The 15878-nt window shown below is 35.2% G+C and overlaps 1 protein-coding gene across 1 annotated transcript in view; it reads right to left on the bottom strand.

Moving 5' to 3' along the window:
• Nucleotides 1-15878, bottom strand: part of BMPR2 (bone morphogenetic protein receptor, type II (serine/threonine kinase)) — a 149133-nt gene that overhangs the window by 34921 nt on the left and 98334 nt on the right. Inside the window, exons 4-5 of the mRNA XM_010860989.1 lie at nucleotides 1516-1626; nucleotides 344-435 (exon numbers count right to left, since the gene is read on the bottom strand). Of these exons, the coding sequence (XP_010859291.1) occupies nucleotides 344-435; nucleotides 1516-1626 (203 nt within the window). The remainder of the gene's footprint in view (nucleotides 1-343; nucleotides 436-1515; nucleotides 1627-15878) is intronic.

Here is a 15878-nt window from a genome sequence, read left to right as displayed (position 1 = left end):
GGTCCATGGTTCTACATCCACAGATTTAATCAAATATGGATGGTGTAGTAATATCTATTATTGAAAAAATATCTGTGTACGAGTGGACCCATACAGTTCACACTCATGTTGTTCAAGGGTCAACTGTACCTTCATTTATTTACCCTCTTGTAGACTCCTTCTCACTAGAATATAAGCCTCATGTATCTGTATTGGTCACCAACATGCTCAGTGCCTTGAAGAGGTCTTGACACAAAATTCATAATAAATGGTCATTGAATAAATGAATTAATCACTGTCTCAGATGTACTATGTGGACAGAAAAAAAAAAAAAAAACAGTCTATAATCTGAACGCAATCTTACCTCCAGCAGTTTCAGATTATCTAGGTCAAGAGAGGGCTCTGATGCTGCTGCCTCCATCATATTCATACTGTGAAGACCTTGTTTGCGGTCTCCTACAGAAATTAGAAAAAGAACTTCCTAATTCGTGGTTCTCTTAAAAGTGAAAATATTTATTATACATTTTTATATATTACAGTTAAATAGAAGATCTGCAGAAGGATAGACAGCATAACTTATACCTAATATCAAAGGGACTAAAACTATTTACTAAACTAACAATCATCTATAAATGAAGATAAATAATGAATAACATGAAAACTGAACTCTGGGAGATGGTTCCAGTACACCCAGTGTAAAACCCTAAGAAATGGACAGAAATATTAAGGAAGGTTTTATTAAAATTATTCAAATCAATGAACGGGTGCTCATTTCCTAAAAAGCTTATCAAATCAAACGTTTATTAGAACCAACTAGACAGCTGACGCAGAGAAGGCACTGGCGACCCACTCCAGTACTCTTGCCTGGAAACTCCCATGGACACAGGAGCCTGGTAGGCTGCAGTCCAAGGGATCGCTAAGAGTCAGACACGACTGTGAAACTTCACTTTCACTTTTCACTTTCATGCATTGGAGAAGGAAATGGCAACCCACTCCAGTGTTCTTGCCTGGAGAATTCCAGGGATGGAGGGGCCTGGTGGGCTGTCGTCTATGGGGTCACACAGAGTCGGACACAACTGACGTGACTTAGCAGCAGCAGCAGTAGTAGACAGCTGACGATTAGGAATTATTTTTAATTACTGTTATTTTTAGACGTGAAAATGGTATTGTGCTTATATATATTTTAAGTCTTTATATTCCAGACATAACACTAAAATATTTATAGATGAGGGATACTTTCAATTTATTTCAAAATAATCCAACAGCATGGAAAGGTAGGGTGAGTGGGCCTATAGATGATGTACAGATGTGATAATCATCGAAGCTGGGTGATGAGTATTCTGTTACGTTTGAAACCTTTCACAAAAACTAGGGGAAAAAGTTTAAGACAGAAGGATGGCTGCAGGGCTACTGCAGCAAACAGATGCTTTTTACAATGAAATATTGTTTTTTAAAGAAAATCAATTCTGATTAAACACAATGTTTAATAAACATTACAAAATAAATAATAAACAAAATAAAAACCTGCATTTTTACCTGTCAGCATCCTATATCCAAAGCATAAGGCAACTATCAAAACAGCTAATACAGAGACTGATGCCAATGCAATGATTATTGTCTCATCTCGGTTAAATGAATGAGGTGGACCTAAAAGAAAGTAAAATTTTTAAATACAGTCATCCTTTCTATCCAGTATTTTGCTAACTACTTACAGACAGGCTATATCAATATACAGTCAAATCAGCAATGTTTTTGCATCAAAGGAAAAGAAAAATTAATAACAAATTTGTAATAATTGAAAATTGCACATATATTTAATCATACAAATTATTTTATATAGACCCACAACACTGAAATGCCTGGTAGCTGTGCTTCTATTTTCTAGGAGAAGTTGTAGATAACCGGCATCATTTCTTCTTTAAACAGTTGCTAGAATTAAACAATGAAACCATCTCAGCTTGGTACTTTTGGTTTAAGGAAGCATTATTTATTTATTGAATTTCTTTAATAGATAAATACCTATTCAGATTATATATTTCTCCCCATGTGAGTTGTGGTAGATTGTCCAGTACAATTGTCCTTTCAAGGAATTGGTCCAGTACATTGAAGCTATTGTATTTGTTAACAAAAAGTTGTTCATAATTTTCCTTTACTATCCATGGGATCTGTAGGTATGACATTTTTTTCATTTCTGATTATTAGATATTTATTTTTTTAATTTTATCTTGGAAGCCTTGCTAGAAGTTTATCAACTTTATTGATCTTTTTAAAGAACCAGCTTTTCGTTTTGTTGCTTTTTCTCTATTAATTTCCTGTTTTCAACTCAACTGATCCCTCATCTAACTTTTATTCTTTTTCTTCGCTTTCTTTGGATTTAATTTGCTCCTCTACTTGTAGTTTCCCAAGGTAAAAACTTAGGAAATCACTACAATTTATAATGAAATAATAAAAGGACATATGAAATTAAATCCAATTTCATGTAACATTTAAAAAGAAGTACCTGCCTAGAATCTTAGCACCAATGTGAAACCAAGAAGGACCCTGTGGGGTTTCTGGGCACAAAACCCCATGTCCCCTGTTTCTTGTTTGAAGGAAATAGGTTTCATTCAGCCTTTAAGACTTCCCCTGAATTTCAAAGGATAGATTCAAACAGTTGCTAATCAATAAAATGAGAGGGCTGCAGAGAAATGGAGGAGCAGTCAAGAAACAATAGTGCAGTTCTGAAGCAGGGTCCTGGTTCCTCCTCAAGGAATATACATATCAATATCCTTGAGTTCTTCTACAGTACTAAAACCTCCACCAAATGGAACATGTTAACTAGCTGATGAAGCATTCTTCATTCCAGAGAGAAGGTCACAGTTACCACAGAATCCCAGAATCCCATCAGGAGACCACTAGATGAATCCTAAATTGAAGGGATGCAGGCCTTGCAGGAACCCAGGTCCTTATAGGCAACCCCACTCCTTGACTGTGAGACTCCTCACAAACCATCTCTCCCAGGTTAGGACACAGTTTTGAGGGCATTAGCTGGCTATTGCCCCCTTTGCATGGCAAAGCAATAAAGTTATTCTCTTCCATTTCACACAAACTCTGTCCCCGAGACTCAATTCAGTGTGGATATACAGAGACAAATTATCAGTAGCAAATGTGACAGACAAAATTTATTTTTGATAGAATGAAGCTGTTCTCTAACTGGATTAATAAAATTCACAAATCTAATATGAAACAAAGATTTCCTATTTCCAAATTAGAAAGGCTAATTATTTAAATGGGTATTTATTTTCTTGTGTAATTCAAACACATACATGAGTTAATAATGTCTTAAAAACACTACAAGACATTATAAGACTATAAAAACACTGTAAGATTACTAAAATAGGCACTGCTAAGTCGATTCAGTCATGTCCAACTCTATTCGACCCCACAGACAGCAGCCCACCAGGCTCCCCCGTCCCCAGGATTCTCCAGGCAAGAACACTGGAGTGGGTTGCCACCTCCTTCTCCAATGCATGAAAGTGAAAAGTGAAAAGTGGAAGTGAAGTCGCTCAGTCGTATCCAACTCGTAGCGACCCCATGGACTGCAGCCCACCAGGCTCCTCCGTCCATGGGATATTCCAGGCAGGAGTACTGGAGTGGGGTACCATTGCCTTCTCCGAAAATAGGCACATAATAAATCAAATAAACCAGGCTATCTACATCTTAGAAGAATCATTGACATGGGATAATCAAATGATTTATTTAGAATGATCTATAGAAGGGGAGGGAGAAAAAAAAACATTTAAAAGATGTTAAGTATGAATATAATTAAACTGTTCTGCATAGCTGTAAGCTGTTGAAAAATCATTGCTAGACAGATCAGACTGATATGAAATCAGAAGTTTTGGAATGGTGTTTATGAGGAGAAGCTTGGCATTGATTATGAAGCCAACAAGAATGTTACAGAAATAAAAAAAGAACAGATTCTATAAGGAACAAATGCAGTCGTAAATCAAAAAAATGTTTCTCACAGTTGTATATCTATTCAGACAGCAGCCTATTCAGCATTATCTATATGTAAATGGTTTTGATAATGACATTTTCAGATTACAAAGCAATGGCTACCATTAGAACCATAATCAGGTAAGGTTTTCTTCTGCAAAAGATCCACATTTTATTTAGCAAAATTAATAAACATGGCATTATCTTTAAGTAATGGAGAAGATTTAAAAACAAAGGGGCCAGAAACCTAAATAAAAATCCATCTTATTCTGTAGTGGAATTCAATAGATTTTGTAGTCATTATATGTTTTTTACTATGGAAAGAAAACCTGAAATAGCTGAGAAGAGATCTATGTACCCAGTCTTAAAAATGGTACTTGAGCCACTGACAGATGTTTTAAGGGGTGTGATTTAAACATGCTTGATAAGAATATAACTGCTGAATTTATAAGTAATAAAAGGCAAGTGATATCCTCTGAACAGGCCAGATGTAGAAAAACCACAAGGATGGAAATATGAGGCACTATGTTTCACATTTGGCCTAAAAGAAGACATTCTTGAACAGGAAACTTGTAGGAAGAGTCAAAATTTGGATTCTCTAAACCAATGTTGAGGAGCTAGAACTCACAAGCTTTTATCTGACACAACTATTTAGCTGTGTACAAATAATTATGTGAATGCACCTTGAAAATCTCTTAGATTAAGACATAAACAGCTGATTTCTAGAATATATGCATTAAATAACTGCATTCCGCTGGAGAAGGGATAGGCTACCCACTCCAGTATTCTTGGGCTTCCCTTGAGGCTCTGCTGGTAAAGAATCTACCTGCAATGCAAGAGACCTGGGTTCGATCCCTGAGTTGGGAAGATCTCCTGGAAAAGAGAAATCCTACCCACTCCAGTATTCCGGCCTGGGGAATTCCATGGACTGTATACTCCATGGGGTCGCAGAGTTGGGACACATTTGAGTGACTTTCACTTTTTAAACAATTCATGTGGATCACAACACATTGTGGAAAATTCTTAAAGAGATGGGAATACCAGACCACCTGACCTGCCTCCTGAGAAACTTATATGCAGGTCAAAAAAAAAAACAGTTAAAACTAGACATGGAACAATGGACTAGTTGAAAATTGGGAAAGGAGTACGTCAAGGCTGTGTATTGCCACCCTGCTTATTTAACTTACATCCAGAGTACATCATGTGAAATGCTAAGCTAGATAAATCACAAGCTGGAATCAAGATTACTGGGAAAAATATGAATAACTTCAGATATGTATATGATACCACCCTAATGGCAGAATGGACTTCCCTGGTGGCTCAGACGGTAAAGTGTCTGCCTACAATGCGGGAGACCCAGATTCAATCCCTGGGGTGGGAAGATCTCCTGGAGAAGGAAATGACAACGCACTCCAGTATTCTTACCTGGAAAATACCATGGACGGAGGAGCATGGTAGGCTATAGTCCACGGAGTCACAAAGAGTCAGACATGACTGAGCGACTTCAATTAATGGCAGAAAGCAAAGAGGAACTAAAGAGCCTCTTGATGAAGGTGAAAGAAGAGAAGGAAAAAGTTGGCTTAAATTTCAACATTCAAAAAACTAAGATCATGGCATCTGGTCCTACCTCTTCAAGGCAAATAGATGGGGAAAAAATGGAAAACAGTAACAGACTTATTTTCTTGGGCTCCAAAATCACTGCTGATGGTGACTGTAGCCATGAAATTAAAAGACACTTGCTCCTTGAAAGAAAAGCTATAACAAAACCAGGTAGTGTATTAAAATGCAGAGACATAACTTTGTAGTCATGTACAGATATGAGAGTTGGACCATAAAGAAGTCTGAGTGCCTTAGAACTGCTGTTTTTGAACTATGGTATTGGAGAAGACTCTTGAGGGTCCATTTGGACAGCAAGATCACACCAGTCAAACCTAAAGGAAATCAACCCTGAATATTCATTGGACGGACTGATGCTGAAGCTGAAGCTCCAATACTTTAGCCACCTGATGCGAAGAGCTGATTCATTGGAAAAGACTTTGATCATGGGAAAGATTGTTGGCAGGAGGAGAAGGCAGCAACAGAGGATGAGATGGTTGTATGGCATCTCCTACTCAGTGGACATGACTTTCAGCAAATTCCGGGAAATAGTGAAGGACAGGGAAGTCTGGCATGCTACAGCCCATGGGGTCTTAGAGTCAGACATGACTTAGAGACAGAACAACAACAATCAATTGATGTACATACCATTCCTTTAACAAATATACTTTATATTCCCAATTGAATATTTTAGAGCTATCTAAACAACATACTCAGAACTAAGCTCCTTATTTCTACCGATTCCAATTTACCTTGCCCAGTAGCACCACGGTAAAATGATTAGTATAGAAGAGGAAAAATCTTAGTAAAAGACAATGAGTAGCACGGAAGCATATATACTAACCTATGTAAAACAGACAGACAATGGAAATCTGCTGTATGACTCAAGGAACTCTGAAACAACCTAGAGTGGTGGGAAAGGGTGGGACATGTGAGGGAAGTTCAAGAGGGAGGGGAATATGTACACATATGGCTAATTCATGTTGATGTATGACAGAAATCAAACCAATACTGTAAAGCAATCAGCAATCCATTAAAAATAAATACAATTTTTAAAAAAGACAGTATCTACAATTAAATATTTTTTTTAACTTAAAGCATTTTGTATAAAATGCTCTTAAAAAGTGTGTATTTTTTATGCCTTCTCAAACTAAACATACTGGAGCAAATTTCTACATGACTGGGCCATAATTTTGGATGTCCACTAGTCTATGGTGATATTCTCAAGGACTATTAAGGATTCTCACACCTTTGAGTTTTCCTGGATTACTGCATCTGATTTCCAATTTTTCCATCTCATCCTTTGCAATCTCTTCTTTATGTTGTCAATATGCTTACCTTAAGGTTTTTATAATCTAGCTCAGGTTTTAAAAACAGACAGCTTAATTTGTTATAAGTGAATATAAATTTTAAGAAAACACACTTTTAAAAAAGTCTAAGGGACTTTTCTAAAAATAGAGAAAATTTAATAGAAAAATTTTGTAGCATCTATTGTGGCCACTAATAGTAAAGAAAATTAATTGATAGAGACTCGGTACTGCAGCAGTCCATAAAATTAGACATTATTAGGAGTTCACTGAAATTTGATTTCCAAACTTTCCTTTCAATATCTGGTATGAGAAATTACCCAGGAAGTCAAAACAAATCTGCACTTTCACAGTGCAGGAAGCAAATGAAGCCTGTGTGTTTGGCCTTTACTGAAGACACAAACCTGTGTGTTACCCATGCCAAAAATGTGTAACAATTATGCCAAAAGACATTCAACCAGTATGCTACATGTGTGAAAAATGAGCTTAAGAACCCACTCTGACAGAAAACATTTCATTCTAAAAAAAAATTTTTTTCCCCTCTCCTTCCTGTTATTCACAATTTTGAATATTAGACATTTCCCCCTGTCGAGTCAAAAGATAGGATTCTGAGTGGAAAAGTAGAGGACAGATCAGGTATTGGCAGTTTTTCCATTTAAACCTGTATGTCAATTTTTAATATAAATGTGGACACACAAAAGCACAAATGCAAGTCAAAATGTCTCAGTGAACAAGTTTCAGCAGTTCAATGTCATAATAGTTATAAATAAACCTGTTGAATGTTTCTGGACAATGCCACCACTTGGATTTTTGTTTTTTTAAACTAAGCAAACTTTTTATTGACAGCAACTGAATGGTGTTTGTAACATTATTATCATACAGTATATTCCACCCATTTACTATACTTTTCAGAGTTGTACTACATGCAACAACAGATTTTTAATGTTGTCTGTCTTCTGTGCTGTTCCTATAAGTTTGCTATTAAAATAAAACCATTTTCAAAAGGTATTTATACTTGGTGACTTCCAAAGTCCTTCTAACTCCAAAATTCTGTTTAACTCCTCTAGTTTTTTTTTTCTGAAGGTTCAGCATTCTCTTTGCTTTTATTCTCAAATTTGCACAAAAAAGTTAAACATAGCATTTCATAAAATAATGCAAAATCTAAAATAGAGATTATTAATCCACATAATAGTAAGGAAAAGGGTGCTAAAATAGATTTTAAAACATGTTAAAATCATGCTAATGGTTAAATATTTTAAATTAAAAGCTTTCAGGATATGTCACATGATCTAAAATATGAAATCCCTGAAAAAGTTCCAGGAAAAATATTTCAATATGTGTATTCACACACGTGTGTAATTAAAAAAAGCGTTTACCAAAAAAACTACAAACTTTTTTTTTCTTTTTATAAAATATATTTAAAAGAAACATATATGCTATATATATGCTATCTTTGAAATTGTTGTGTCCCGCTAGTTCTAATACACCCTTTTCTTCTTCCCTATTAGCTTTTTCAGTTAAATACTCAGCCAAATGTAAACACTGCTATGTATGCCTGTGTGCAATGTCTGGGCTTGTAAAAGCAAGCGCTTCCTGAATGCATAACAGACAAGGAACTGCTGTCTGCCTCATTGGAGCCTGGGATGTTTCTGTTTACAAATCCTGGAGCCAGGCAGGGGCCACTACTGGAGGCGTGCTGTCTGCTTCCTTGCTACACTTAGCCTTTGTCTGGGTCTGTGTCAAAGAAAGAACAACATTGTTGCATGTGCAATAAGCAACAAAGGAAATCTTAAACATAACACAAACTGGTTATGTTGGCTCCTTAATCTTTTACAACTTCAATGCGGAAAGGCAAATTACGGATTAAGTTTTAAAAAAAATTTAAGCATGTGCTTCTCATAAAAGCAGAGAAAAACATTTAAAATCAAAACAATTAATGTGATCAGAGTTAAATGAATTACTTAGCAAAATAATTCAGATTGCTAAATACTGTTCCAGGAATGATGATATACCGTGCAGCTCAGTGTTTTGAACAAACATTTTTACAAGGAATAAACAATGTTGACTTGTTTTAATTATTATGTTTGGAATGGCAACTATACCATAATCATAATCAGATTAATGTTTATGTTTAATGTCCCAAAAACAAACTGAGTGGAGGCAGATTTCTTATTTTTCCCAAGATGGTATTTAAACTTGAATATTTAAGATCATTTTAAATTTAATTTGCCTTGTTAATCACTGTAAACAGAACTAGCCTGTAAGAAACAAATACAACAAATCACAACAGTAAACAAAACATTTCATATTCTGTTGAGTTTAGGCATTCTATGACTGAATTATAAAAGGAACAGCAGAAAACTAAAGACAGAAAGCGAAACAAACTGCATTAACCCTCTTCCCTGTAAAAACTTTAAAAGAAAACAAAGGAAAGGTAAAATCTATCAAACTTAATTTGTAAGTCTTTATAATAATTTTAATATCTTTAAAATAGTTTCTTTGTGATTGAAAAGACTGAATTGCAGGATTATGCTTCTCTCATTAAGGAATAAACTAAAACTAACAAAGTTAATTATATTTCACTGGAATAAAGTCATTAAATAAGTCTAAAATCAACATTTAAATAAATAGGTTAAAATTCTCAGTAAATATAATTAAACAGGAGATATAGATTAATCTGCAGACTATGCTACCTTCAAAAAAATTTCATAAAAGTATAAAGAAACACCATTAGTCATGTTCTCAAAATATTTTTGGTATAATTCTACCAGGATGTAATCGTCTCTATTTTTTTCAGATTTTATTTTTCAGCTTTACATGTAGATATGACAAAACAAAAGTATCATTACTGCACACAAAAGCTTTTGAAAATAATTATTTCTATTTCTTAGAAATCAATAACCTAATTGAGAAAAGATAATTTGAGCCTACAACAGAAATCCAATCATTCCAATATTCATTATGTAAAACAAACCAAAAGCAAATTAAAATTCTCACCATACAGAATCAAACCAAAAAGTCAAATAACTCAAGAGATCGCTAGGCAATTTTTCTAACTGGCATATAAATGATACTTCGAAATCCAGAATTCATACTAAAGATCCTTCAGAAAATGACCATAAAATAACCTGACTATAAAAGTGGAAGTTGTATCTTCCAGTCACTTGCCAACCAGACAACAAAATATAAATTGCATTATACAAATAACTCCTACCCCTCTGACTGATGTTCTTTTCATTATGATCATAACTTGTGCCCATTCTTATAAGGAAAGCAAAATAAGATGTATTAAGAAAAGCTATCTTTTTTCCTATTAAATTTGTTTCCTAGTTTTTCTGATAATTGGCTTCCTTCTTTTAAACCATTTTTATTACAAAACATAATCCACATACACAAAACTGTTCATAATACAAATGTAGTGTTTGGTGAACTATTATGAAGTAAATACTCATATAGTTACCACCTAGGCCAAGAAACGGAGAAGGCAATGGCACCCCACTCCAGTACTCTTGCCTGGAAAGTCCCATGGACAGAGGAGCCTGGTGGGCTGCAGTCCATGGAGTCGTGAAGAGTCGGACATGAATGAGCGACTTCACTTTCATGCACTGGAGAAGGAAATGGCAACCCACTCCAGTGTTCTTGCCTGGAGAATCCCAGGGACGGGAGAGCCTGGTGGGCTGCTGTCTATGAGGTTGCACAGAGTAGGACACAACTGAAGCAACTTAGCAGCAGCAGCAGCAGGCCAAGAAATAGAACATCTAGGTTCCCCCAAAACCCTTACCTGCTCTTGGGTCATTACTATGACCCCTCTTCCCAGAAAAAGCCATTATCCTAACTTTCATGGTAAGCATTTCCTTGCTTTCATAATAGTATTATATTTTTTACCTGCTTAGTTTTGACCATTTCTCTATTCCATATAAATAAAACTTTTGTGCCTTGAATCTGTTATTCAATAGTACATTTTCAAGATTTAACTCTGCTATACGTGCAGATGAAATTCATTCAGGGCTGCTCTTCTATATAACAGGTTATTTTTCCTTGCAACGAGCCTAGGAGTTATGATAATAATAATGAAAAGATCATTGTAGGTAATCCCTATCAAGCATCATAGAAACATTACACATTTCACTTATATTTAGTACTTTTAAACTATCTAATTTTATTAATAAGAGAAGAATATTAAACCAAACAGACAAATGAAAAACAATTGGTTTCTACTGTTTTGGTAGCAGAGGCAGTAGCAGAAACCAAAAAGGCCAGAGTTAATAAAAGATGAACTGGGGCAGAACAGAGAAGAAACAAAAGCTTGGCAATTGAGATAAACGTGTCGTTGCTCAGTTGTGTCCAACTCTTTGTGACCCTGTGGACTGTAGCCTACAAGGCTCTCCATCCACGGGATTTTCCAGGCAAGAGTACTGGAGTGGGGTGCCGTTTCCTTCTCCAGGGGATCTTCCCAACCCAGAGATCGAACCTGGGTCTCCTGCATTGCAGGCACATGCTTTACCCTCTAAGCCACCAGGGATGGGGCAGAGGTAAATACGTCTTATTGGACAGTTTATATGTAATTAGCACCATTCAGAAAACCATCCTTAATACATATCTAAAACCTTAATTTACCTATTTCATGATTTCCAAACTATTTCCTCATCCCTCAAAGCACCTACCATGTTATCTGACAATTCTTTAAAAGGGACCTTTGAAACAGCACAGCTGGTCTTCCATGAAAAGATCATCAGCTCATCCATCATTGATTATTCCCACTCACACTGTTTATAGATATTTGCTCAGTTCCTACAAACCCCACTCCTCAGATAGTGAGAGAAGGGTGGTAAAGTGACACAATACCTAGGGCAGTGATGAAGCCAAAGTGGAGTTTAGAAAAACTGTGGCTGGTACTGTACTATTCTCCAACACAGACACTTCTCTTTCTTATGTCCTCAACTCTCCCTTTTTACAATTTGTCTTTTTATCTTTCCTTCTCTTTTACATTCCTTTATTTTCCCTGAACATATTTTTGTCTGCAAACTTGTCTTAAAGGCACTGACATGTCCTGCTTGAACTATAAAAATAGCTCAGCCCCGAAGAATTGATGCTTTTGAACTGTGGTGCTGAAGAAGACTCTTGAGAGTCCCTTGAACTACAAGGAGATTAAACCAGTCCATCCTAAGAAACTAGTCCTGAATATTCAATGGAAGGACTGATGCTGAATCTGACTTGGCCACCCGATGCGAAGAACTGATTCACTGGAAAAGACCCTGATGCTGGGAAAGACTGAGGTCAGGAGGAGACGGGGATGACAGAGCATGAGATGGTTGAATGGCATCAATGACTCGATGGACATGACTTTGAGCAAGCTCTGGGATTTGGTGATGGACAGGGAAGCCTGGAGTGCTGCAGTCCATGGAGTCACAAAGAGTGGGACATGACTGAGCGACTGAACTGAACTGTCCCACTTAGAAGCACTAATGAAAGTAAGAAGTTGTAGTTTCACCACAACTCTACCTAGGTTTTCTAACAAAAGCAAAAGATATTTATCATATAATCTCTGTGAGATAAAAACAATTTATGTTTTTATAAATATCTTAGTATTTTATCAAATTGGAAAGCAAGACATATTACTCTTTAAATGAGTGACTTGTTTAGTAGCTCTTAATCCTTTGACAGATCCACTTCAAGAATCATCAATGAAAAATACCAACCTAATTTTTTAAAAGTATTGATCTGTACAGTAACTAATAGGCTATTTTAAAGTAAGAACAAAATCACCTAACTAGAGTATCTGTAGTAAAAGCTAGCAGAGTGAAAATAATTTTGATTTATACCACTTGTGGGTATATTTTGGATGTCCATTCTTATATGCAACAGATTTTATTTTAAAAGGAGTGAGGAATTTATTAGGGAAAAAAAGAGCTGGTACTAAATATATAGGTGCTAAAGAAATTTTCCTTTTAAGTTTAGAAAGTAACTCTTCTTGGTTTCTAAAAGTCTCTCTTGCTGTAACAAATATATTGACATTCTCCTATGGTCTCATGATAGATGGAATGTACTTTCCCCACCTGTTGATATTGAATTTGGCTACGTGACTTACATGGACAACAGAAGGCTGGCAAATATATAAAACTAACAGAGATCTAAAATATGCTTGGGCAATTCTATTTGAGCTCCCTGTGATCAACTAGCCCATTCTGAGTAAAATGCTGCCCCTTTATCCTGAGCCCCAGACAGCGAAGGCCTGAACTGACCCTACATCCTGAACCTGAGTACAGCCTGTATCAGGCAAATCCAGCAGATCTTCAAGAATGGTGATCGTAATAAATGCTTGTTGATAAGGCCAGTGAACTCAGAGGTGGCTTACTGAAGAAGTATTATTGGCAACAGTTGACAAATAAATAAGTACACCTTCTACTGTAACATATTAAATAAATGTGTGCAATATATACAACTTTTGGTTATCTAAAAATTAGACATTTAGGAATAGTTTAGAAAAAAATATTTTTCTACTTTTACCTGTTTTTCTCACAATTATAGACATATTAACATACAAACAAGAGGCTATATAAGAAATGCCTATAACCCTGCTATTAACTACAGACTGAACTATTAAAACTGGAAAAATCAATGGTATTTGTTTATTTAAAACACAGCACTTTGGTTGTTTTCTGGAGTAAGACATGTAATACTCTCCAAAGATCAACATTTTATTTAACTTTTGTGAGCTTCAGATTTGCAAGACGAAAAGAGATCTGGAGACTGGTTGAATAACAATACTGAACAGAACTATACACTTAAAAATGGTTAAGATGGTCAATTTTATGTTACGTGTATGTTACCACAATTAAAACAAAACCACTCTACGAGGATAGTTCTCACTTTTTTCAAAGTTAACATTTTATTTTTAAAATCCAGGACATATACATATACATAAAGACCAGAACTCAGTAACATAATTTCTAGTAGTTATAAAAATGTTTTACAGATACTATTAGCATTTATTTCAGTATATTTTTAGTCTATGATAAAGGAAATAATAAGCTCAATTTCCTTTTCCTTCACTTCCAAGCAACGACCTCTGGTCAGCAGTTCTGGCAGCTAGAAATACCACGTGACTTGCTAGGTTGAAGGGCACTAAGATGTGTCTGATTGATTTTTTAAAAAAGGAAAATAAGTGATCCTCTACTTAATAAAATGCACTGTGGCAGACAAAATCGTCCCCAAATTAGCATGGAGGAACTCAGGACAGATAGAAAAAGAGAAGTCCTTACAGTGAAATAATTGTAAACAACTCTTTTAAATATATGTATAAATTTCTATTGGGAAAAAAAATGCAAAAATCTCTCTTAAAATCACACATAAAAATCAGCAGGCAAAATTCTTTTCCATGGTAACAACAGCAACAAAAACCAAAAAACAAAGAACAATAACAAAAAAAAACAAAAACAGCCAGAAAAAAACGCTCCATAAATTCTGAAACAGAAAGCCTAAATTTTGAATTGAACATTAGGCTTTTAATCTCTGTGCCAATATTAGTAGAAACTGAAATTAAAGAATGCCATCTTTTATTGCCATTTGCAGCACGGAAGGAGCTAGTGATGATCATACTAAGTAAATTAAGTCAGAAAGACAAATATTGTATCACTTGTATGTGGAATCTAAAAAATAATACAAATGAACTTATTTACAAGACAGAAACAGACTCACCGATGTGGAAAACAAACTTATGGTTACCAAAGGGGAAGGTGGGTTATAAATTAGGAGTATGGGATTAACAGATACACACTATACATAAAATAGATAAACGACAAAGATTTACTGTACAGCATAGGGAACTATATTCAATACCTTGTAATAAACTATAATGGAAAATAATCTGAAAAAGAATATAAATATATGACTATATATAAACATATAATCAAATCACTTTGTGTATACCTGAAACCAGAATTGTAAATCAACTACTGTTCAATTAAAAAAAAAAAAAAATGCCACTTTTCTCCATCATAAAACACTTCAAAATTGGGGTCAATAGGATACATATAACCATTTAAACATTACTTTCTCATAACTTTAAACCAATAGATCTGTTGGGTAAGCCATTTTCACCAAGCTATGTCAGTCTTTCTATCAATTGATTTTTAATTAATGTAACAAATTATTCAACATCTTGAAATACAGAAGAATAACTAGAAAAAAATAGGGATATGTAATGGAAAAGACTGAGGTCTTGTGGATGTAGCCTTTAATGTAGGATTAAAAGGTAACTGAAATAACTGGCAAGAATATGAAAAAAAATTTTAATTTTAAAAAATTAGTTAAGCCTTTATAGTAGTTAGTAAATAATTGAAAGAAAAAAAGGGAAAGCCAAAAAATGGTCCAGTGATCAACATATTAGGGTGACTACATCTCCATGCTACTATCCAACATTTTATATCAAAAGGACAAGAAATAACAAGTGTTGGTGAAGTGCTGAGAAAAGAACACGCTGTGTGCTGTTAGTGGAAATGAAAATTGGTGCAGCTACTGTGGAAAACAGTATGGAGTTTCCTGAAAATATCAAAAATTAGAAGTAACATATGACACAGCAACTCCACTTCTGGATACTTATGTTTGAAGAAAATGAAAACATCTACTCAAAAAGATACATGCACCCCATGCTCACTGCAGCATTATTTTCAATAGCCAAGATATGGAAACAACTTAAGCATCTACTGATGAATGTATGGATAAAAAAAAATGTGGCATAGGTGTATAAACACACACACACACACACATACATATTCACCATAAAAAAGGAAGGAAATCTATTTGCAACAACATGGATGCACACTTGGGGGAATTGTGCAAGGTAAAATGAATCAGACAGAGAAAGAAATACCATATGACCTTTTATGTGGAATATTAAAACTAAAACAGAACCCGCCGGCCAATGTAGGTAGGTGTAAGAGACACAGGTTCAATCTCTGGATAGGGAAGATACCCTGGAGGAGGAAAAGGCAACACACTCCAGTATTTTTGCCTGGA

Source organism: Bison bison, unplaced genomic scaffold, assembly GCF_000754665.1.
Source record: "Bison bison bison isolate TAMUID 2011002044 unplaced genomic scaffold, Bison_UMD1.0 scf7180017864471, whole genome shotgun sequence".
NCBI lineage: Eukaryota > Metazoa > Chordata > Mammalia > Artiodactyla > Bovidae > Bison > Bison bison.
The sequence above is the reverse complement of the archived record's forward strand: the minus strand, read 5'-3'. Positions and strand labels throughout refer to the sequence as shown.